Raw genomic sequence first — 24720 nt, 5'->3', positions numbered from 1 at the left:
TAAAATAATATTAATAGAATAATAATGCTTTATTTATACCAAAACATTTAAAACTCAATTTATTAATTATTTATATATTTAATGAACAATAATGTTGTCACTGTAATTAATTCTTATATCAATTATAAGCTTGTAGGTCACTCATTGGTATAATGATTTTTCTGTATTTGTTCTAGTTTTGATTATATTAAAATTACTATCTAATTTATAATGCATCAATATATTATTTTTTTACCCACAATAAAATGTCTGACATTATTGCTATGAATTTTAACTGTTTAACTTAGCCAATATTAATACAGGTATAATACTTAGTGTAGAGTAAAACCAAATATCACTTGTACAATTTTTTTTCAATATTATCAAATAAGAGAAATGTATAAAACAAAATAAGAATTGTTATAAGAAGTATGAAATGAATATGATTAAATTAAAAATTGGGTATTTATTAATATTTAGTTTTGTCAATTGTTTTAAAATTTAGAAAAAGTATATTTTTGCAATTTATTATTTAGTACAACATTTGTATAATTTTGGTTAACATGTCTAATGAAAAATAAAATAAATGTAAGGAATGTTTTATGAATAAAAACCAAAGAGCTTTACTTTAATTTTGTTCCATAATGGTAACATTTTGGAAGCAGTTCAATAGGTTAACAGAATCATTTTGTACCAATTACTATAAAAATAAAACATAAAACATAAAACATTAGGAAGAATGACGGGTTTAATGATAAAATAATCGGTTACAGAACATAAATCAAAAAATTGTATAATAATATTATTCAAAGATCAATCAATACACTATAAAAACTAAAGATATTTCTTGTTAGGAGTGATGCCACACACGCACTTATTCTCTGTCTTACAAATGAACACAGTAAACTTGGGTTCAGCTGTTCCAATTTTGTGTTGATAGTTTTAATATTTAATAGATAGATAAGTCAATATTATAAAACTTAAAGGTAAAATTAACATTATCTATTGTTTGTCTTTTTTTTTTGATATTTTAATTTTAAAACAAAATATGACTGTAAAAACGGTTAAAAAATACTCAATTCTTGCTTTTGAAAAAAAAATATAAGAAACTAAAAAAAATTTGCTCCAATATTAAGACTAACAACTTAAAATTGGAACAAATTTGCCAAGTTGTAAGAAGGAGATCACAGATGCGGGCATGGTATCCTCTCTTAATTATAAATCAAGAAAACACTATTTCTGTACAATTCGGAAAATATAATTTATTTTCAAAATAAAATAATGTTAAACCAAATGACATTTTAAGTTTCAGACCTCACAATATGTGCTCATATTGAAAAACACTTAAGTATTCAAGTGCACAAGGCATAGAAGAATGATCAATTGAGCACTTAAAATCTAATATTAATTATCCATAAAAATAAATAATTCATCTGTCAACAAAAAAAATTTACAACAAATCTATTTACAGCACATTTAAATTACAATAAGGTACCTGTTTTTATATTAAGAAATCTGGATCGCTATAGACGTTATCACTATCTTCAGAACTGCCACCACCTTTAGCTTTCTTTCGCTTATGATGATGTTTTTTAGGACGATCTGCTTTTTTTGATTTATGTGATCGATGATGATGATGAGAATGCTTGGACGATGGAGGTTTTGGAGGTATAATCGTCAATTTAGGAACCTTTGGTGTTGATTGCACATTGTTCTGTGTAACATCAAAAAATATAATTTCAGATCATTACTACTTCAAGGTTAGTACAAAAAAAATAAATAATAACAAATTATTATTCCCATAAAAAAATGAGAAAAAAATTATTACACCGTTAACCGCTAACGGTTCTGTAAATAAAACTCGGTGTTGCTTGAACGCCCAATAGTGCATATGGTCCTATAAATCATCGGTTACCGGACCTGAAGATCAGAATATAGTTTGGTAACTTACAGATCAATGAAATATCATTGACATTATAAATGTTATTGGGGTTTAATTTATTTTTTAATCGCGGTTATCAATAATTTTATATTTCTTTATGCAAAATTAGCATAGTTTAACTTTTCATTAACTTTGTAGAACAAATCAATTACAGGGCCGGTAACAAATTTACAGACTGGTCTTTAAGTAACCTGCCCTTATAATCATTACCGATAAACAATCACGGCCGGTGTCAACTAAATTATAAGCTGCCTAAATGTTGCTCCTTAAACAATAGTCACTAAGAGCTACCTTAATCTTATATTGAGAATTAAAATATTATATAAATGTTGTTATTACTTGTTTTTGATATTCTGGTGATTCATAAGACACATTAGAAACATCATTGTGGTTGGGCGTATTTGGAATTTGGGTAGGAGTGCTACCTACATGATTACTTGGTGTGGAAGGAACACTCTTTGAAGCTTTGGGAGTTACTGCATCTTCATTTCCTTCATCGTCGGGATCAAGATTGATAATTAAATGTTTTAACTAGAAAAATAAAATATTATATAATAAACTTAATTTTTTTTTAATATTTCTAAACATACTTCTAAATAATAAGCAATCAATTCTGATTTAGCTTTTTGTAAGTCTTCGGTATTTATTTCTAATCCATATTTAAGCTTTTGTATTGTAGCTTTAGGGTTGAATTTTGAATTTGACTTTCTGCTTAAATTTTTATCATACATTTTACTAGATTCTGACGGTGAATATTGAGTGATTTTTCTACAATAAATGTTTTCAGTTATAAAGAATCTAACTATTTTTTAAAATACAATTCAAATAGGACTTACAAATCTGTTATCCCATAAACAGTTTTCAGATATAGTTTAAGAACTAAAAGTAGAAGGCAACCTTGAGATTTAATAAGAACTTCTTGAAGAATTGTTATATCATCAGGTACTCTGTCGACAAGTGTTCCTTCATCTTCATCTTCTTCGTCTTCAACGGCACCATCTACTTTATTAGATTGTACTGGTGCATTAGGATTCGGAAGAAGACCCTAAAAGTAAATATTTATAATATTATTAACTTTAAAAAATCTTATAAGTTTTATTTATATGGAAAGCATACTAAAATATTTAATAAAACCATGAATGTTAGTAATAAGGTATTATTTTAAATATATATAATGAAATAATGCTTTGTTTCAAAAAGATTATACTAACCTCTCTAAAGTTTTGAAGCAAATTAGTTCCATTTACTGATATCATTGTATTGATGTGATGTATAATGAATAAAGGCTCATCTTGTGATTGAAATGGAAAATATGCTAAGTTATCGGCTAAGTATAACATTTGAGCTAAATTTGTTTTCTATAAAAAAAATAATAATACATACATGAAATGAAAAGTTTATTATTCAATTAAATTCATCAAAAAGCTGTTAACTTACGCCTTGATCTTCAAATTGTTTTAAAATTGACAACACTAGAGCTCTACGTTGTTGTTTGGTCCTCAGTATAGAATAAAGACATCCATTTAAAGCACTAGGGATAGTGTCATTTTCTTTTAAGCGATATCCTCTAACCATTTCACCTTCAGTTTGTACAATGCTTTGTAACTGAAATGACAATTTAATTCCATTTTGTGCACCCATATGTATAAATCCAGGATATTTCTTTTCTATTTCTTGCAAATGCTTATCAGCACGACTGCTAACTGATTTCTCTGTGTCGGTACTCATACATATAAGATAAGGCACAATCTATAAACATAACATGAATATTATGAATTTTCTATAATTCTTTAATAAGATTTATAATTTCTATACCTGAACAGGATGTACAAGACCTTGGGCTAAAATTAATTGTATAACTTTGAGTACAGCCTGCCGAACTTGAACACTAGTGTGTAAAAACGAATTTAATATTCCTTTGAGATATAATTGAATAACTGTACTAGCCATTCCAGAAGAAACATCACCCATTTCCTTTAAATTCTCCTTTTTAGACATTTTTGACCCTAAAGAAATTATAAACAACATTATCTTCAACATATTGATTGCATTTCATTAAATCAAATAAAAAAACGTTTAACTCTTACATTCTAAATCTTGTTTAATCATTCGTTTTTCTTCTTCTTCCAAGTATATTTCAATGTTATTCAAAATCTACACATAAATAATTTTATTTAAAATTGAATATAAAATATTAACAATTATTCTAAAATATAAAACTGGAATAATTTTAAACGTATTTGAGAATTGTAATAACTAAATTTTAATTAAAATATTTCCAAAATGCATACTTGAGATTTCATTATATTTGGAACACTGTTATTTGATAAAATATCAAGATAAGTGTTCATAAGATCTTGACACAACATAAAATCATAATGTCTTATACATATCGATCCAATAGCTTTTAAAGCAAATAATTTAGTGTCATCTTCATTTGTATGCATGAAATATGACATTATGTCATACACTAAATCTCTGATATTTTCCTATTAAAATAAATAAAATATTTAAAAAAAAATGTATTGCTTTAAGAAGTAAAAAAAAAACTTACTGGATATGCATCACCATAAACATCTTTGTCGGTAAAATCAAAGAATCTTAACATTAAGCCAATTATATAGATTGAACGACGAAATATTGGCCGTAGTGGTATTAAACCTTGAGGATTTGTCTGTCTATCTTGATGTAACTTTTGAAAATTACTTAAGTATTCTGAAATAAATTACATAGCAATTATATATCAAGAATAAAGAATTTCAATTTGTTATTACTTTGTAATGGTCAGGCAATATTATATATTAAATGAAAGCTTATAAAAATAAAAACTTATTTGATCAATGACCTACTATGGAATTATGCATTCCAAGATCATATCTTGGACAAGTTCTTATTTATTTGTATGACATTTTTGTAAAAAATAAACTGTTTTAGTTAAGTTACTTTCATAATTTGTATTCGTCATTTAAACTAAATCAATTAAAATTTATCTTTCATACTTTTATTAAATGGAATAGCTATTAAAACAAAGTCGATACTACAAGTGTTGAAATATTATATGAAAATATAAGGTTATATCATCAAAAAAATTATATATTCATAATAATATACTCTATTCAGAATAAGAAAGGTACCGAGCGATGGCCGGTTTTCGGTTCACCACCTGAACCAAAGCCACCCCATGCGCACAAGTTGGGGGCCCAATACCTTTCTTATACTGAATAGAGTATAGTTAAGTTTAACTTATTTTATAAATATCCAAATAAATTTAACACATGAACACGAATAGTTTATTGAATACAAATTTAAATTAATACTGCAAATAATAAATTATACTTACTATAGTATATTCCAAAACAATCCCTGATAAGCTTAAAATTTCTTGTTACATTATTCACCACGGAACCAAGACACGAAATACAACTTAAAATCACAGTTTGATCATGCTTCATAATAAGTTTAACTGCGTCCTCTTCAAGTTGTGATAAAAATATTTCACTAGGGTGTTCTATTAATGGAACAACAAGTTCAAGTGTCCTTGCAACGCAACTAATAATTTGATAATCACCTTGTGTCTAAACAATTAAATAAATAGTTAACAAATATATCATGTACATCACACAATTCAAAACTATTTACCTGGCATTTTAAACTTAAATATGGTTGAAGAGTGAGAGAATGTGCAGCTAATAGTTGTGGTCGTATTTTAGCAAATAGATATAATGTAGTAAGACACGCAACAAGCTGCTGTGATGTACCTCCGCCACCTCCATCAAGTGTGACAACATTTTCCACTAAACAGTCTACAATTTGCTTACAAGCAGTAAGTAAAGCTTTTGGGGGTTCGGTAGATACTTTTGCTGTATCATCTTTATCTTCTTTAGGTTTAAACAAACTTAATAATAGTTGCTCAAACCATTCTAAGCCCAATTCTTTTGATGCTGCTACCACATCAGTTATGTTTAATACCTTCCTCAATAACATCTTTGTATCAAGAGAAGGTTTTTCTCGTACTGGAGTGAACCACATATTTTGAAAAACTTCCATAACTAATTTTTTAATGCCATCTTCATCATTTACACGTCGTATCATTTTTACACATATTTCTGGAATTTTTGGGTAGTCCGGACATTCAATACATATGTCTTTCATTATTTTTATCACTCGTTTTCGTACACTGACACCGGTGTCCAATATTCGAGTAGACAACATGTCATAATATTTATCAATTAATTCTGGACGACTTAAAACAAACTTCCCGACTAAATCAACAGCAGCTTCTCTAACTGATGTTGAGTGATCTAGGAAAGAATGGCTTACACCCAACTGCATTTCTTTTAAGCCCAGAACACCGGGATCAACTTCAACAATCATTGTTAAACATTTCATAGCTTTTGTCCTTATATTTACCGAGGTTTCCATTAAAACCTTGATAATCTAAAATAATAAATTAAACATATTATTTGAAATTATATAAGTAAACATTGAATTTCCAGAAATTATTTTCTTACATGCTTAAGGTAAGTATCAAAACTTTGAGAAAATGGTCTTTTAGAGGCTAAATATCTTGCTACTAGTTCAGCACTATCATAGTCAATGTATGTTTGCATAACTTGTGTAGATTGATTATCGTAAGGATTAATTTTAGTTAGCAAATATTCTTTTCTCTGATCACACAGCCTTGAATTTTCAATAGCTTTATTTGCATCTATTCGTGATTCATTTTCTTTACTTGAATCACTACTTTCACCATCGTCTTCATCATCTGAACCTTGAATAAAAAATTTAAAAATTACAAACAAATCTATTACTTTAAATTATTGTAATACACACCAAATTTTTTTCGAGCGCGTTTTTCTTTCTTTCTTTTTGATAAAGAATCAGATGATTTTCCTGCATCAGTATTATCTTGGTACCATTGAGCTAAATAGAAATGTCGTGCATGCCTTAATGCTGGTTCAGAAAGACTTCTAATAGCCAAATAATCTAAAAGGACCCTTTGCAAAAACTGTATCCTTTCCTCATCATCTTGAACTTCCTGAACTTCTTCCTGTAAATAATAATAATAATTAGTTATAAACTACATACATTAAATGTATACATGGATGATGTTAGGGACTTAGGCATAATGAGATTGACAGGTTTCTTTAGCAAGGTGTTAGTGGTAGGGAAAATGCCAAAGGAGTTGACTAAGTATTCTGTTACCCATATTCGACGGCAAGTGAGATGAACACGAATGTAGAAAATAGGACTTAAAATTCATAGTAATAATGAAAAGATATTTTGAGAAAAGATTATATGAAACAAAATAAGATGAGACTATGGTTTTGACAAATCTATCAGTTTAGGTGGAACCTGTATTTTGTATGAGGCAAAATGTAAGGCAGAAATGCAGGGAGAATAAAATAAAGTTGAGTATATTTAAAAGAAGGACATACCAAAAATAAAGTTCCAGTAGAGATATCGGGATGGGCATGGATAAAAAAAAGAGGAGTAGGTACTGTAAGTGTATATTTGAAAGTAATACATAATATATATGAAAGGGTAAGTAGATGTGGAGTGTAACGGAATATAGAATAAGAAATTAATATTTAAGGGATAAGTGGAAGAGTTGTATTAATTATAAACAAAAAGAGGGAGAATAGGTTTATATATGTTATGAGTAGAGCGCGGATTTCTATGCAATTGCATATTTTTTTCCTTTTAATATTTTTGGATTGTTGTCAGTTATCTCCACGAATCATCATAATTTGAAGCTAATGGAGAAAATTTTTTTTGCATATTTCTGCATATTTAAAGGTTATTGCATATTTTTGCATATTTTGGCAAAATTCAAAATTTATTGCATATTAAAGCAAAAATTTAAAAAAATGTATAAAATAATATTTTGTCAAGTAGAAAAATTAAAACTAAATTTCATAGTCACTAAATAATAATGTATATATATATTTATTTAAACCTTTATAAGATAAATAATCGATTACGACGTAAACTTAATTGCTCTTGCTGTGTCAGTCGGTTATCGACATACCACTTGGCACTCGGTTACATCGTTTATCGTTGTCCGTAAATCGTTAATATGCCGAAAATAAATGTGTGTCTACCTATAATCTAAATTGCTCTTGCTGTATCAGTCAGTTATCGACATACCAGTATACAACTGAGTTTCGTCGATTGTCGTTTTCCGTTAATTGTAAATATGCCAAAAATAAGGAGTTCGTTTTCTAACAAAATTCGCGAATGGATTTCTACAGCAAACACAGACACCGAGGTTTTCACTACTAACGGGAAAATAGTATTTTGTAACCCTTGTGGAAAATCTATTATTTGTGAGAGAAAGTCTCAGGTAGATCAACACATAAAAACAGGTCGGTACTTATAAAAATAGAAAAAGATTTTATTTATTTATTTTCTATATTTTTTTATTTTAATTTTATATTTAAGCTGCACATTTGTCTGCACTTAAAAATAAGTTATCAAAACAACAATTACTTTCAACTAGTTCTAGATCAAGTTCTACCAATAACACTTTTTTTCAAGATTTATGTTTTGCTATGGTCTCTTCTGACATACCCTTACACAAGTTGAAAAACCAACAGTTTCGTAATTTTTTGAATAAATACATTAATCATCCTATCCCAGATGAAAGCACATTGCGAAAGAGCTATGTAAATATATGCTATCAAAAAACAATGAATGAAATAAAGAAACAATTGGTCAAAATTGTATTTATATTGTTGTTGACGAGACAACTGATGCACGGGGCTTGTACATTGAAAATTTACTTTTAGGAGTTATGAATAAAAACTTTTCTGGGAAACCTTATCTTTTAGCATGTAAACAATTGGAGAAAACAAACAATGAAACGATTACACGATTTATCAATGATTCCTTAAAATTATTATGGACAGATGTGGGAATGGAACAGCGTGTATTACTTTTGTTAACAGACGCGGCGTCATATATGGTGAAAGCAGGGAAGTCTTTAAAGATATTTTATACTAATATGATCCATGTAACGTATACCGCTCATGCTTGTAATCGTCTTGCAGAAAAAGTAAGGGAGTTATTTCCAAAAGTTAATACTTTAATTAATAATGGGAAGAAAATATTTTTAAAAGCGCCGAGTCGAATCTCTATTTTTAAAGAAGTAATGAATGATACCCCTTTACCACTGGTCCCAGTTCTTACAAGGTGGGGAACATGGGTACATGCTGCGTTATATTACGCAGATTATTTTACCAAATATAAAAAGTCATCGAGAGACTGGCAATGGATGATGCACAAAGTATTAGAAAAGTTTTGGATATAATTGAAGATGGTACTGTTGTCAATGATTTAACATTTATATCTACTCATTTGGCAATTTTAGTAATAGTCATAAAAAAACTTGAAAATCAAAATATGACTTTACATGAAAGCATTTCAATAATTAACGAAACTTAATTATATTATATTAATAAAAAAAGAAAATTAATTTTATTCCTGGATCGAAAGGTGCAACACTTGCAACAAAACTAAACAAACTTTCCAACAAAAATGAAGGTCTGAAGATTCTACGAAAAATTAATTCAGTGTTATTAGGCGAAAACGTTCAGCTCGAAGATCTTTATGAAGACCCGACAATACTAAGTTGCTTCAAATATGCCCCAATAACTTCGGTTGACGTCGAACGTTCGTTCTCAGTCTTTAAAAATATGTTAACCGATAAACGATACAGCTTCACAGAAGAAAAACTTGAAATGAACATGATTATTCATTTTAATAATAAATAAAATTTTAAAAATAAATTTAGTACTTCAGAAAATTCCCTAAATTTTTTTTTATGAAGTACCTATTTAAGTAATTAATTATTATAAGTTGTATTGTAAATTTTAAATAAATAAAAAATGTTTGCATATTTTTTACATATTTTTATGATTTTGACTAAATATTTTTTGCATATTTTCATGATTTTTACTGCATATTATTTGCATATTTTCATGATTTTTACTGCATATTATAAGGCATATTTCAATACTTTTAAGTGCATACAAATCCGCGCTCTAGTTATGAGGATAGATGATTTGGGGACAGTGGAAGTTGTTATGGAAATTAATGTGGAAAAAAATTCAAAGGGAATAAAGACCAAAGAAATACATAAAATGAATAGTCTCTCGATAGTGACATGGAATTAGCTGGTGTAAGTAAAATATAGGTAAGAGATTAAGCCCTATAGTCGTATAGGATGAGAGAGAGGAAATTAAGTTCCTCATTAGAAGAAGACATACATTACATACATCAACTATATTCTGTCCAGCAAAAAAACACACCATGGCCCGACAAAAATTGGTTCTTCTGTGTATCTCTACGCGACACCCTGCCATAGTGGAACTGGACACTGGTCTTAATGGCAGGGTGTCGAGTGGGGATGTGTAGAATCAGTGTATTCTCTCGCTGGACAGAGTATACAAAAAAGTTAAAATATACGATATTAGTATCATTAATACATACCATTAAATTTCCATCTTCATCCTTTAGTTCTTCTGTCCGTATGTCCATAATTATGGAATCAATAGTTTTTAATCTTAATTGAGACGTAACAGAGTCTTTTCTGAGTCTAGCTGCTACAACACCAAGATAATCTAAAGAGGCTACTCTAAGAGACATATCTAAATTTTTGTTAACAAAATTGGCAACCAATAACCTCCCTAGTACACTAAGCATAAGTTCAGATGCTGGCCATTCTGGTTTATTCACAGTAGTCAGTAGATCTTGAATGAAATTTTCAAATATTGGACGGTAATCAATTTCTTCACTTTTACTGCTACATTTTGATAAAAACACATGCAAAAAACTTGATGCAGTTGAACGAGCAGTCTTGAATTTACTGACAATTAATGTATCAGGATCAAGCTAAAAAAAGAATAAATTACATAAATTATACAAATAAAAACAAATATTGTTAAAATTAAATATTTAAAAAATCATACATTTGACTGTTTATCTGCTAAATTAGATGGAAGTACAACCATGCATTGAATTAATTGTAAGACAAGGGCTGACAACATTTGAATATACTCTTCAGAACTAATTCGAAATGATTTTAAGCTTCGCTTTGAACTTGGTAATCGTGCCATAGATGCAAGTATATCATCTAATAGTAATTTCCGGTGTTTGTCATACTTTGTAAATATCTATTCAAATAAATATAAAGAAATGTAATTAATCTAATTTTAGGTAATTTTAAAAATGTATGATTAGAATAATGCATATTAAAAAAAAAAACATTTATATCTGTTGATAATATATCTTTAATCCAATTTATTAAATTGTATTTACTGTTGTAACGAGCTTTAATGCAGAAAGTTGAAGTTCGCTGATTTCTTCAACAAAAAATGGTGAAACTGCCATTGATGAAGTATGAAGAACAGCTGTATCAGTAAGAGTTTGAATTTGTAAAAGCTCAGCCAAAAGTGAAACTACTTCTGCCAATTTGGTATATAGGGACAGAACATTTTTATCACGAACTTCTTTTGGATGAGCACGTTTTTTACGTGCACTTCCTGCATAAGAATCATTACTCTTATGTATCCTATAACAAAAATATAAATGACCATTCTATGAATCAAATTTAAAACAAAATAATAAAGATTTTAAATGTACCGGTAGACAGGATCAAACGCAGGGTAAATTGTATTATGTAGTTGATACTTTGTGAACATGACCACTCTGTCAATAACATCTTCCATATAAACTTTTTTCTGCATTCTTGGCGAAGTTAATACATAGAGAGTAGTGAGGGATGCATCTACAGCTCGCATAACTCTTTCCATTGCTAACTCCATCCACAGTTTTCTTTCGCATTCATCATCTTCCTAAAAAAAATAACCAACAAATTATTATGTTATAACGAGAAATTAGAAAAACACTAATATTTCAACAGATTATTTGCTTACTGGATCAGCTATTGGTGATACTTTTGCACCATCTCTAATATTTTTTTCAAGTATGCTTAAAATGCGAATTATTTTGTTTGATGGAATTGATTCCATAGCGCCTAATGTTTTAAGTTTAGCCGATTCACTACATAATTCTTGTAACACATATTTTGGTATTAAGGCTTCTGGCGGTATATCATTTTCCCCTATTAAAATTATTAATTTAAATTATAAACAACAGCCATTAATAAGTATATATTATCAATTACCAAAATCTAGTAATGTATCAATTTCTTCAGTACTCTCAAATACTTTTTCTATGCATTTGTTGAACTTCTGATATGTATTAGTTTCCATTAGTTCTTCAACAGATAACTTTTCAACAATAGGTACAAATTTTCTTTCAACTTTTCTTAATTTCGGTTTTATAATACATTCATCTAAATTATTTTGAATAAAAAACAACATACAATTACTATTTTAAATGAAATATGAAAACACATAAGCATATTTGATTAAAAATAGCATGCTATCATAAATATTAAGTATAACTGTTGTCTATATTTATAAATATATAACTTAAACCATAATTACTTTCGTCAAAACTATTATTTTTGTCATTGACTTCCGATTGTTGGGCAGCTCTTTTTCGTCTTTTAATTCTTTCAGTTAATGATACTCCAAAGTCATTCGGATCAGAACTTTCATTTTCTACTTGTGATGGAAAACTTCTTTTATCTATTATTAAATAAACACATCAGACTTTTGGTTAAATATATGTTACAAAAAGTATTCAGCTGTTTAAAATAAAAAGTTAGACTATAGTCTAAAAGGTAGCACAGATATTTGGCCGATACTTGTGTAACAAAAACTACCTCTCGTTTTTCTTTCTACTAAATTCAAATAAAGTGTAATGCTTATTAAATTAATAAGTCTGTATACATCAAAAAATAGATAAAATAATATTGCTATCCATTAGTTGAAATGGAAATGAAAACAAATAAAAATAATTTATTATTAATACATTTTAAACATATTAACAACAAATCAAAAAAATAGTTTTAGATAGTTTATAGATTCCCATGTGAATGATGTAAATAAAGTTATAAATTATTAAAAATAGTAACTTTCAAATCTCCACCATAAGGCAAACAGCTATCACATATTACTTAAGCCTACACGCCAATATGGAACACCACTCAAACACCCTCATCGCTTAACTTCATACCTATACTTTTCCAGACAACCCAGCCAGACACCTGCAATGCGAATGACCCAGAGATCTTCTCAACATACATCACACTTTATGTATATATTATTCTTTCACCCTAAAATGACCACCCATGTCCAGGATTTTCTAATGTAAAACTCTTATTTATTCTTTTTTTTTTCTTGCACCGCCTCATTTTATATTCATTATTACCCATATACTTATTGTATAGATCGTACATTTTCAACTAACAAAATTTAAAAAAAAAATTATTAAAAATAGTATGTAACCTTGATTTGTAATTGATGGTCTCTCTGCAAGGGCTAACCCAAAATCATTATCTTCTGTCAATTCTTCCATATTTATTATATTTTTTTTGCTCACAACTAAAATAAATAATTTAAAATATTTTAGTTAACATTTGCTTTTAACCATAGAGCATGAAAAATAAATACCATGTTGACTCAGATCAATTCGAGTTAATGAAATTGTTGGTTGATTTAAGAAAACATCGTAATTATTTGTTATTTGAGAAAATTGACGTTCCAAGTTTTGAACATTTAATTTATCATTTTCTGTAATCTCAACATCTCCTAGTATTTTATCTGTATAAAAAAAATAAACTCAATATCTAAGAAAAAGTAACAAGATAAAAATTAGTTTACCATCTTCATCGTCTAAAATCAATCTGGATAATTTTGCAGGAGGTGTTCGAACTATGACAGGTTGTTGTTGAGGAGGAAGCTCGTTTAATATCTCAGATTGCTGTAGTAGTTCATTATGTGACAAATCATGTTGATCAATCAATGCTGTCTCAAAACTATTTATTTCATTGAGTTCATTTATAGTTTTGGTTTCAATATTTTTTTCTTTCTCTGAAAAAGAAAAATTACAATTTAGATGAGAATAAATTAAATTTATAAAATATGACTGTATAATTCAAACTTGTAGGAATTTTTTTGGCCAGTTATAAAAACCTGCAGATGCATATAATCGGGGCTCTAGTTATTAAAAAAAAAAAAAATGATTTCTTTGTTTTCATATTATATTTTTTATTATGGTACGTATTTAAGGTACGTTTTTCTAATATCTGATCCAGACATGGGTCGGTGTCTAGAGGATGTTCTAATGTTTGACACTGCAGGGAAACCATATCTATAGGTTTATTTTTAATTATTTGGTATGTCAAAGACTATATACTCTGTAATTAATATAATTAATAAGATACAAAAGAATTTTTGTATATGAATACAATAGTATCAGATGATATAATATTTGTTAAAAATTGGTAGTCTTAAAATAGTTGCAAAATAATTTAAATACTATCTGAAATTATCAAATCTAATATTAGTGGTCTATACTTAATAAAAGGTCTTGAAGGAGTTTTATGCTGAATGTTAAGTATAATTTTATTTTAATTATTCCAGAAAAACACAGACATTTTTACAAATATTTAAACCTGATGAACAATCATGTTTTGGAAATTATTTTATACAAAATCAGCTCCTTCGCCAAATAAAAATTTGTCTTAATTTAATTTAAAATCAGAGATCTGGACATTTCCAATGGCAAGGAATTAACAACAACTAAAGATATTCATAACTGAACATTTATTTAAAAGAATAGTATTCAAAAGAAAATAATTAAATGATTTAGATAAGATAATTTCAAAAACAAAATAAAATGTATAGAACAATGTATTGTCTTAGTACAACAAAAAATTATGATATTTTATCTAAAAAAATAATAATAAATTATTACCTTGCTGTTGTTGAAATATTGGCGGTGGTCCTCTAAATACATTAGCATTTTGATGTAATATTGCTTTAAGGAGTTCAGGTATGTTTTGTTGATTGTTATAATGTTCTGTGTACATATATTTGTCTTTTAATTGTCTACAAAAATAGAAAACATCATTAATACAATATAATTACTATGTGTTAATACATAATATCTAATACTTACATATGGTCTGATGAAGTATTTATTAAAGACTGAATTAGTTGTGGTACCAAAGCATCATCTCGAAGGCTAAGTAAAATATCTGCTTCTTCAGCTACACGGGGATGAAATAGTAAAGATTTATTACCTAATGTTTGAGGCATAGGTGAAGGCAGTGGCATTTCAGGTAACACTGTAAATTAATTCAAATTTTAAATAAGTATCAAATATAAATATATTTTTTTTTTACATAATAAAATAATTATTTTATTTTCTTATAAAATATTATATACCTATTACACACATTATGTACATTTTTTGAAATAAAAATAAAATAAAATACATAAACGTTTGACAAAATTAAATTATAAGACTCATGAGCATGAGCATCAGCATCTAAATAAAATTGCTATAGAAAACAATCCTAAAAGTTTCATAAATGTACTGAACTTTTATGATATAATAAATATTATTAATTTGTATTTTGTCCTTTGAAGAAACATAATTCTAAAAATGTTCAGTTGAACTACAATTAATGTTAAAATATTTATCAATTATAAATTAATTAAAATAACTGATGTTATTTATATATTATTGTTTAAGAGAACGCCATACCCGCTCGAGTTGTCTCCGTCTTATAAATGTACAACATAGTAAATTGTATGTTCTGGTTAATTCATTTAACTCTGTTATGTTTATATAAGAATGAATTGAAAATATAATAAATATATAGAATATAGAAGTAAGAATATTATCTAGTTGATGAAGTAGGTTTTTTTTTAAATTTAAATTTTAAAGCAAGTTATAAGCATTTTTAAATAGAAAATATTTGGTAAATTTTAAAGTGCTCATAACTCTTAAACGCTTTAAAATTTAAATATAAAAACAAAACTGATGTTATAGACTAGATAATCCTCGTGAGATTGTCAATTTTATAATCAGACACCTTTATTATTATGGTATAGAATTGATAAAAGTATAAGTATGCATTAATAAATAATAATAACAATGTACATTGTATACAGGGACATGTGTACAAATATAATTTCCTTGTGGCTAACTGACGTAACACGAGTTAATTAGAAGAAAAACAATCTAATTTAATACTTACAATCTGTTAAACTTGAAATGCCAGCCAGGGTTGTTATAGGTACACTAGGAATTTCCCCGTTCATTGCTATGGTCCTTTGATGACCATCGTTGTACCCTACTTTCAAGTCATATTGCCTGAAAAAATTTAAAGTAATAATTTTAGCTATTAAAATGTTATGTTTGATTTCTCAGTTTAAATTATAAGTAACCTATATGTATGTTTTGTTTAATGTTAACTAATAATTTGAAGATTTCTTATTAGATATTCTAGGTAATAGCTTTATAATGTGTTAAATAAAATGTTAATATTTAATAAATAATAAAAATATAAAAGCAACTTTAAAAAAAAAGTAGTAATTCAACAATAAAACAACAGTACAAAAATGCTGGTAGGTATAATGTTAACCACATACATATTTTATATTCAACTGTACACCCAAATACTATTTCAAATACAATTTGCTTTCAAGCAAAATAATAAATAAACCATTTAATTAATTATACCAATTATTTAATCATTAATTTTTTTAAAAAAATAATAATTTAATTAATTATAAGGAATTTATAGAATGTGTAACATTATTTATTTAAAATACTTCAAAAGTTATAGCATATCACAAATACAATAATTATTTAAATTGTAGAGCAAATCTATACAAATTTTTTGAATTAGTTATTATATGTAAAAAACTTTTGTGATTATATTATATAACTAACTATATAAGTTTACTTTTTACAACTATACATTATTTAATAAATAAAATGTTTACGATTTACTACGATATTATATTTATTACTAAAAATATATATTGTTTAAAGTTTTCAGTAAAATGTCAGTTTTTCAAAGTTGATAAAAAAAAATAGATAAATAAACATAAAAAAATTGTAATCTTATGAAATTGAACAATATTATTTTGTTGCCTACTCTTTAAATGTTGTTTGATAAACCATAAGATTATGCTCAACTATTTACACTAGGAAATGTCTTGAATAATACATCATGAAATAATAAAATTGAATATTATTAACAAGCATTAATAATGAATATTTATTTCTTACATTGTTTTATTTTTGCATTCAAAAACTATGAATAAATGTATGAAGTACCTACTTAACTGTTATAGTTTAGTGTCAATACAATTTGAAAGCAAACATGAATAAATAAAAAATCTTTTTAAAATGTAATATCATGTACCAATAAAAAAAATATTTTTAATAAAATAAAATATACCTTTCTTCACTTTTGAACCGACGACCCTAGAAGAACTGTTCCCACCCAGCTTTCCAGGAGCCAATAAAAAATAAACCTACAGAAAAACAGATTTTTCTATATTTAATTAAGACTTAAATTTAATAGCATAGGTACCTAATTTAATTCAAATAAATATAATAAAAGTATTAAATACGTAGAATTTATACCTAAATAAAATGAGAATTTTTAAATAAATACACAATGTTAAGATAATTATGTTCCATTTATCGCAATAAATGAAAAAAACATTCTATATACAAATATAAAATTGCAAGAAGGGTACTTACAAACATTCATAGTTATAGTTAATTTATAGTTGTTTTAAATTAATGAAACTGGCATCTTAGATGTGGAATATATTAGGCATATTAATTCTGAACATAATAAATGTATAACTTAATTAGTGAATTAAAAACCCACATAATATGTATGGATATTTAGTATTCTAAACTAAATTAGTTATACATTATATTTGAGGAAGGGGGAGGAATAAATAGAATATTTATTAATAAAAAAAACATAAGCATACGTTTAAAATATGTAGGTACATAATTATTTTAAATAATTAAAAATTCATAATTAATGGAGTTTCAGCAATGGTTTTGGTCAATTTAATATACAAAAAATATTAATAATAAACATAGGTGGATTATCACATTTTTTTCTATGAAATGCCAAATACCCAAACCCTTATCACACAATAACTGTAATGCCGAAACTCTACAAGTATACAGCTTCAATAAGTACCAAGATATTTTTAGACCAAAATAATTGAATATTATTATCATGACCACTATAGACATTATGGAATATTGCTGGATTCTCAAATTATGGCCTGCTGGCCTGCTAACAATTTTTTACTGTCCCACTAACTGCAGTGATCCAAAAATGAACTATTAAGAGAATGTTGCACCTGCATGGGTCTCTCCGTCTTACAAATGCACAACATAGCAAAAACTGTTTTGCGTGGAAAAGAACCGAGAACGCTACAGTCATAACTATAAAACAAAATTTTCACCACATAAAAAGGAAAACTTTGGCTGTGCAATATCGTTTTTATTTTTTCGTTATTGGAAATTTTAAAAAAGGTTTTAAAGTTTGAAAAACACAAATAATAATGGATTTTGAAACAATAAGAATTTTTTTCAAATAAGAGATATCAAAAAAATAAAAACGATATTACACAGCCAAAGTTTTTCTTTATATGTGGTGAAAATTTTGTTTCTTAGTTATGACTGCTGTAACCTTCTCAGTTCTTTCCCGTGCTAAATGTTTTTGTTATGCCGTATGTGTATAAGACGGAGACAAACAGATGTGGGTGCAACGTCCCCCTAATATTACCATATTTATATGAAATATAATATACAAATTATAGTTCTACATTCAAAATAAAAATAAACTAAAAAACAGACAAGTTCAAGTAAAATACAGTACATTCAATTTTATTAAATTTTATTTTTCTTCAACACTTATTGATTATGCCCAATGCATTTTTATATTCTATACAAATTAGACTTTAAATATGATTTGGCTCGCAAGGAGCAATTTATTTTTATATGGTCCTAGAATAATAGGTAGTGTAAATATTTCGCATATTCAACAATCTTATTTGTTTGGAAAATTATGTATATTATTAGGTACCTAGTCAATTGTATTACATATTATGAACGTTGTTATTTTTATCTTAAGCCTATTAAATTGTTTATATCTAAATGCTATTTACCATTTTTTAAGTAAAAAATTGAAATTTATTTCATTCTGTTAAAAATAATTAGAATGTCAGAGGTAACCTACCTTATTACTGAAAATAATGAATAGGTACTCAAAGTTGTCTGTATTGAATATTGTGTAAAGCCAATACAGTATCAAAACATGAAAGGAGGGTATGGGACGCAAAATTTTTGTTGTTATTATTAAAAAAGTTTAAAAATATTAATTAAAATATATATACCACATAAAAAGTAAATACTTATCTAATTATAACTAAAAAACTGTATATAAAAAAATGTTCATAATTGTGTTTAATATTCTAGTTATAGTGTTAAACATAGGTATTTTTTTTCAAGAATAATGCTATACAGATATTATGAACCAAGGCCATATCTGAGGGGGGTCCAGGGGGTCTGATATTTCTTCAAGATGTCTTATTTTTAACCAAATATCAAAACCTAAATTCAATAAAATTACAATAGGTATACATATTTTACATCCCCCATCACAAAAAAATTTCTGGATACGGCTTTGTTATGAACTATATATTATTTTTATAATTATAACTTGGTACACGAACAATCCGTCCCCGTCAATCATTAAGTTGTACATTTAGCTTCCAGGAGTTATAAGACGTAATTACTTATTTAGCAATAGTTTACTTATATTATTTGAAAATTAAATTTGGTGATAAAAATTATATTGTAGATAATAATATATTTTATATTTTATTAATATAAATTAAACCTACTGACATTTTATGTTTTATAAAAAAAATTAAAATTTTAAAATTAAAAAAAAATATAGATTTAAATTTGGTGATTTAAAATACCAAGGGGCCAAAAGACATATCTTAATAATTAATGGGGCAAAACGTCTGTAGACTGTTTTTTTCTTTGACGGAGACAAATTGTCCGCGATTAATTTTCCTTGTCTCCAATTAAATAGGAATTATCCAGTAATTCATTCAAGTTTCCCAGCTAAAGTTTGGAATATTATTTTTAAGTTCTAGTCCAATAACTACCTTATATTTTAAAATTATTTTCACTTTTAGGCCATTTTAAAGTTAAAATATTTCATTAAACTACCAAGCAAAAGTGCTGTAAAAACCAATATATTAGTTTTGAGAAAAATGCAGTTTTGTATTTTTCATTTTAGTATACATTTATTATTTGTTAGTCTATTTGATTTAGTACAAAACATATTCACCTTTATAGTTTTTAATACGAGGAATGCAATGAAATATCAATTTAAAAGTATTATTTGCATATTATACGAATAAAAGTTACTTTTATGTTATTACTTAGCAATATAAGCTGTTTAAACTTTTATTTACTAGGCATAAACACCGTAAGTAAATTTTACTAATATAATACTGACAAATAATAATCAGAACAAAATTCACATTATTAACATACTGACCATAATAAAATAATAAACTTTCCAAATAATAATGAAGATAACAATTTAGAAACTATTAATATAAATCTCGTATAAATGTTAGGTAATAACTAGGGCTCGGATTTATATGTATTAAAAAAACCAAAATATGTAAATATATATGTAATAATAAATCACTTTATATGTGATTAAAAAATGAAAATATGGAATACAAAAAAATTACAAAAAAATATAAATAATTGCTTTATAAATGACATTATTAACTAATTTACTTATTTTACTACTATTATTCATTATTCATTTTGATTATCTTGGTTTTGAAAGCAATGAGATACCATATACATGCTCAAATTTTCAAAGTTAAATGATCTACGATTTGGTCGTAACACAGATTGGTACCGACTGAAGGAGCGCTCGACTTCCACCGAGGTAATGGGTGCAAATTTCATATTTGCAATGTCCAAAGCAGTGAGTTCAGCCGGAAATATTACCCCATTCATTTCGCAATGTGTATCTCTAATTAATTTTAGGCAGTCTAAACCAGGATTTTTATGTAATACGCTGTGCATTTTTTCTTTTACTGCAACTCCCAAGGGTCCTTGTACTTATTCTATGCAATAAAACTATTAATAAATCGTAAATTGTCGAAATATGTAGGGAAAAATGGAATTATTGAGAAATACGTAAAAATATGTACTTATGACAAAATATGTAAAAATATGTAAAATAAAATATAGTTCATTACAATGGAAATCCCTTGAAACGAATTTATCACTTACCTAAATTAATTTATCAAGTCACAGTAAAAATATGTATTTACATATAAATCCGAGCCCTAGTAATAACGCTATAATTCGGATAGAACATGGAAGTGTTATGTGAAAATGCCATATCTATAAACATATTTTGGGTGTTTATGCTTAGTAAGTGTAAGATGCATCGTTCTTACTAGGTACTTCTAATTTTTTTTTGTTACAGCGTTTTCAAAGAATGATGATTGAGTTTATAGCCTATTCAATGTAATTTCTGGGGTATTTTTTATACAAACATTGTGTAAAACTGATAAACTTATCAGATGCTGCCGTATCTAACTCATTTTAAAAATATTTTTGAGTTACGGCCCTCTTTCTTAGCAGGGTAGAATAGGTATAATTGTTAAGTCATTATTTATCAACGATACCTGTTTAACATTATACACTTAGATACTAACTGTTTTATTTATTTTATAATTTAAGATAAGCTGTCTATGCTGTAGGTAGTAAATTTATATTATATCAGGTTAAAAGTTATAAGGAGAACATTGTATTAGCTATTGTATTCAATTATATTTACTTGTAAAGAGTTTAATATAAGAGTTCCCATTAAAAGAGAAAATTGTTACATTAATTTATTAAAATATAATTAAACAATGTCTCATTATTCTATTCTTTTAATCAGAGATCCTTATTTTACCTATATTAATTTTTAACATTCTTATATTATTTTACATTCTTAAATGAGTAGTAATAATGAAATATTATGATAAAGGTCGTTAAGAAAATATTTTGATGAGTATTTAAATGATTGCACATTTCAAATATTAAGTACCTACCTATGACCGAGTAAAACAAAAAAAAAAAAATTATATTTAGGTACTTGACACTTGATCAAAATTAACTACATAAAATAAATAATTATAAATATTCATATTATTTGAAACACATTATTTTTATCTACCGTCTTATCTAAATATTACTAGGTAGATTGTTGATAATTGTTACTTCCTACTTAATGGACCTAATGCAATGGTAACTCAAATCTGAAATAATTTTTCATCGAGTTATTAAATGTACATATTATTACCTAATAAAATTAGTATAAGAAATAGTAAATTAGTAGTAACTTAAGCTACTAAGTTAAAATATGCTACTATAGTGGATGCTGTTATCTTATTAGATAAAATTTTTATTTTTTTAACTTTACGTACTCCATTTAGTCTCCATAAAGAAAAACAAAGAATATATCAATAACTAATAAGGAATATCCAATGTACATTGATACTCCCGTTGCTACGTTCAACGTCAGAATAGTAACACTGCTTCAGAAACATAGGATTCTACCCTTAGGACACAGAATATATCTAACGTACCGAATGTTATTCAACGTTGACGTGCTGTCCATTGATCGCCAATGCGAATAGATGCGAGACAATATTAAAATGTCAAAATGATTCGTCACTACTGATCGGTGCGTCTGTCGATGCGTCAAGTGCCCTTTGGTTGACATACATATATCACGAAAACGAAACCGTAACAACGATAGTATTAGTACTACCTAACAATAATATTTATTAAACCGAACTGGCGCGCGATCGCTATCGCAAAAAACCTATTCAGTGTCACTCACGATCGCGAGCGCGCGCACGCACGCGACGTCATTGTTGTCGTTTTACGGACGATAAAAAAATAATCATAATAGGAACAGGTACCACCATAGAATAATTAAGAATAAATAATTATCAACGCGAACGACGTTTTTTACTTACAGGTTGCTGTTGTTGTGCGTCGATCTGTACATTAAACGAAAATAATATGCAGACTTTTATCGGGGGTGGCAGACGGTCTTTGTCACTACCGAGTTCGAAGATGGCATCCGACGGCTGAAGGTGCGTCGTGCGTCCACGGTTGCAGCAGTGGTCGTCTTCTTTGTCGTTGCTGTTGGCGCAGCGGTCGTACTACCACGGACGGTTCGTGTTGCGGGCGACTGACCGTCGTGAACGTTACCTTCATCACACGCGAAAACCCGCGGTACCGCCGTCCCCTTACGGCCTCTGACGTTCGGTTTGTGTTTTCCGCGAGTCTCTTGAGAATACCGCGGTCGTGGTCGTGGTCGTCGTCGTCGCCGCCGCCACTGTCGTTATCGCCGTTGTCGTCACTGCTGCGGTGATGGCACGCTTCGTAGTCGTTGGTTCCGGCGGCGGCTGCTGCTGCTTCTGTGATGACGGACGGACGCGGAACCAGTACTGGAAAACTGCAGTCGCGACCAATCGCAGACGCCGTTCATATTATTATTACTATTATTGTTATTACTATTATTATTATCACCAAAACAACAATAACGGAGAAGAGAGAACAAACAAATGGAACGAAATAAAAATAAAATCTAATAAAAAACTCACTACAACGAGATTATTACGACACGAGACGCATATTATTGTTTATTATTATAATTAATATTATAATAGACACGCGATAATGTACACAAAAATATTATTTTATTATTCTGTTGTTACATGTACGCATTCGATTTATAGTGTACGTGTATATACATAATAATATTATAATATTATGTGGGTAATAATATAACTTATAAGTATATATGTATACTGATTTATATGTATTTATATAATTATATATGTGCGGGACGCAGGTATGTGTACATATATAATATATATTATGTATATATATGAAGTATAAACAAAGTATATGCACAGTACCGTTCACGCACACGCACACGCAAATACACGTCACACACGCACACGCACTCAAACGCTCACGCACACACACTCACACACGCGCGCGCGGGACAGGCGTTAACGTACGGGAACGCGCACACAGCCACACGGAATCAATCGTTTGATTAGTAGTAGTGGTAGTCGCCACTCGCCAGACAGTAGCGAAACGGGGTGAAAGAGAGAAAAACATAAAAAAAACGGCACCCACCGTTCGCCGATCGACCGATGCGACCGTTCGCCCGTGTGTCGGGATACGGGCGCACGGAACGTTCCGTCGACCGTTGCGCACCGCTCGCCACCCCGGCCGCCTTCCCACCGACGCGCAAAGCCGATGGAGTCATTACGCGTCCGCCGGAAAGTGCTCCCCGCCCGCCAATCCATCGTCGGTACCACTGTCGTCCGCCAGGTGTCACGGCGTGTGCATCCACTCGCCCGCCGGAGACGCGCATGTACAAATTTTACGGCTCCGTACCGAATGACATTATAATTATTATTATTATTTTTTTTTTTTATTAATATTATCATCACCGATACGTGTAACAATATTGTTGATGTGTAATAATATTGTTCAGTGGTAATAGATTAGACATTAGTCCATAGAAGTCAGATAAAGTACATCAGAGTCATCGGGTTATTGATATTGCTAATATTGCTATCAAAAAATATACCTACCTACCTACTTAATTAATATAATTTAAGCTACCTCTATGATTACAATACATTTATAGTGTTGTACCTATGCGATTTACCTACTGCCATGCCACGTTTAGACTTGGTAAC

At 28.2% G+C, this 24720-nt stretch overlaps 1 protein-coding gene across 4 annotated transcripts; it reads right to left on the bottom strand.

Annotated features, from left to right (window-relative positions):
* Positions 1-708: 708 nt before the first annotated feature.
* Positions 709-23991, bottom strand: LOC132933511 (nipped-B-like protein A). Of its 4 annotated transcripts, none has more exons than XM_060999786.1 (29): positions 22972-23988; positions 16104-16219; positions 15017-15185; positions 14813-14946; positions 13717-13926; positions 13507-13656; positions 13342-13437; positions 12436-12579; positions 12111-12281; positions 11860-12047; positions 11567-11778; positions 11243-11495; positions 10894-11097; positions 10415-10816; positions 6755-6971; positions 6433-6692; positions 5561-6358; positions 5262-5496; positions 4476-4636; positions 4213-4410; positions 4009-4075; positions 3737-3927; positions 3359-3670; positions 3133-3279; positions 2758-2966; positions 2512-2689; positions 2261-2452; positions 1475-1693; positions 709-1412 (listed from the first exon to the last, which is right to left on the bottom strand). In XM_060999786.1, the coding sequence occupies exons 1-28, from the start codon at positions 23001-23003 to the stop codon at positions 1481-1483; spliced, it is 5859 nt and encodes a 1952-aa protein (XP_060855769.1). In that variant the 5' UTR covers positions 23004-23988; the 3' UTR covers positions 709-1412; positions 1475-1480. The 4 variants fall into 4 exon arrangements, with proteins under 4 accessions (XP_060855769.1, XP_060855771.1, XP_060855770.1 ...); XM_060999788.1 differs by adding an exon at positions 17316-17391 and having other exon boundaries at positions 709-1693; positions 22972-23986; XM_060999787.1 differs by having other exon boundaries at positions 709-1693; positions 6433-6686; positions 22972-23991.
* Between the last annotated feature and the right edge of the window lie 729 nt (positions 23992-24720).

This window comes from Metopolophium dirhodum, chromosome 1 (assembly GCF_019925205.1).
Source record: "Metopolophium dirhodum isolate CAU chromosome 1, ASM1992520v1, whole genome shotgun sequence".
Taxonomy (NCBI): Eukaryota; Metazoa; Arthropoda; class Insecta; order Hemiptera; family Aphididae; genus Metopolophium; species Metopolophium dirhodum.
This window is presented reverse-complemented; position numbering and strand designations above follow the sequence as displayed.

Bases quoted from the DNA above. Each gene is read 5' to 3' on its own strand.
- LOC132933511 (XM_060999786.1), bottom strand. From the start codon at position 23,003: ATGTACAGATCGACGCACAACAACAGCAACCT. The intron at 13,438-13,506 runs GTATTTATTTTT...TATTTATTTTAG, and splicing joins AATTGATCTGAGTCAACATG to TTGTGAGCAAAAAAAATATA. The intron at 11,779-11,859 runs GTAAGCAAATAA...TATTTTTTTTAG, and splicing joins TATCACCAATAGCTGATCCA to GAAGATGATGAATGCGAAAG.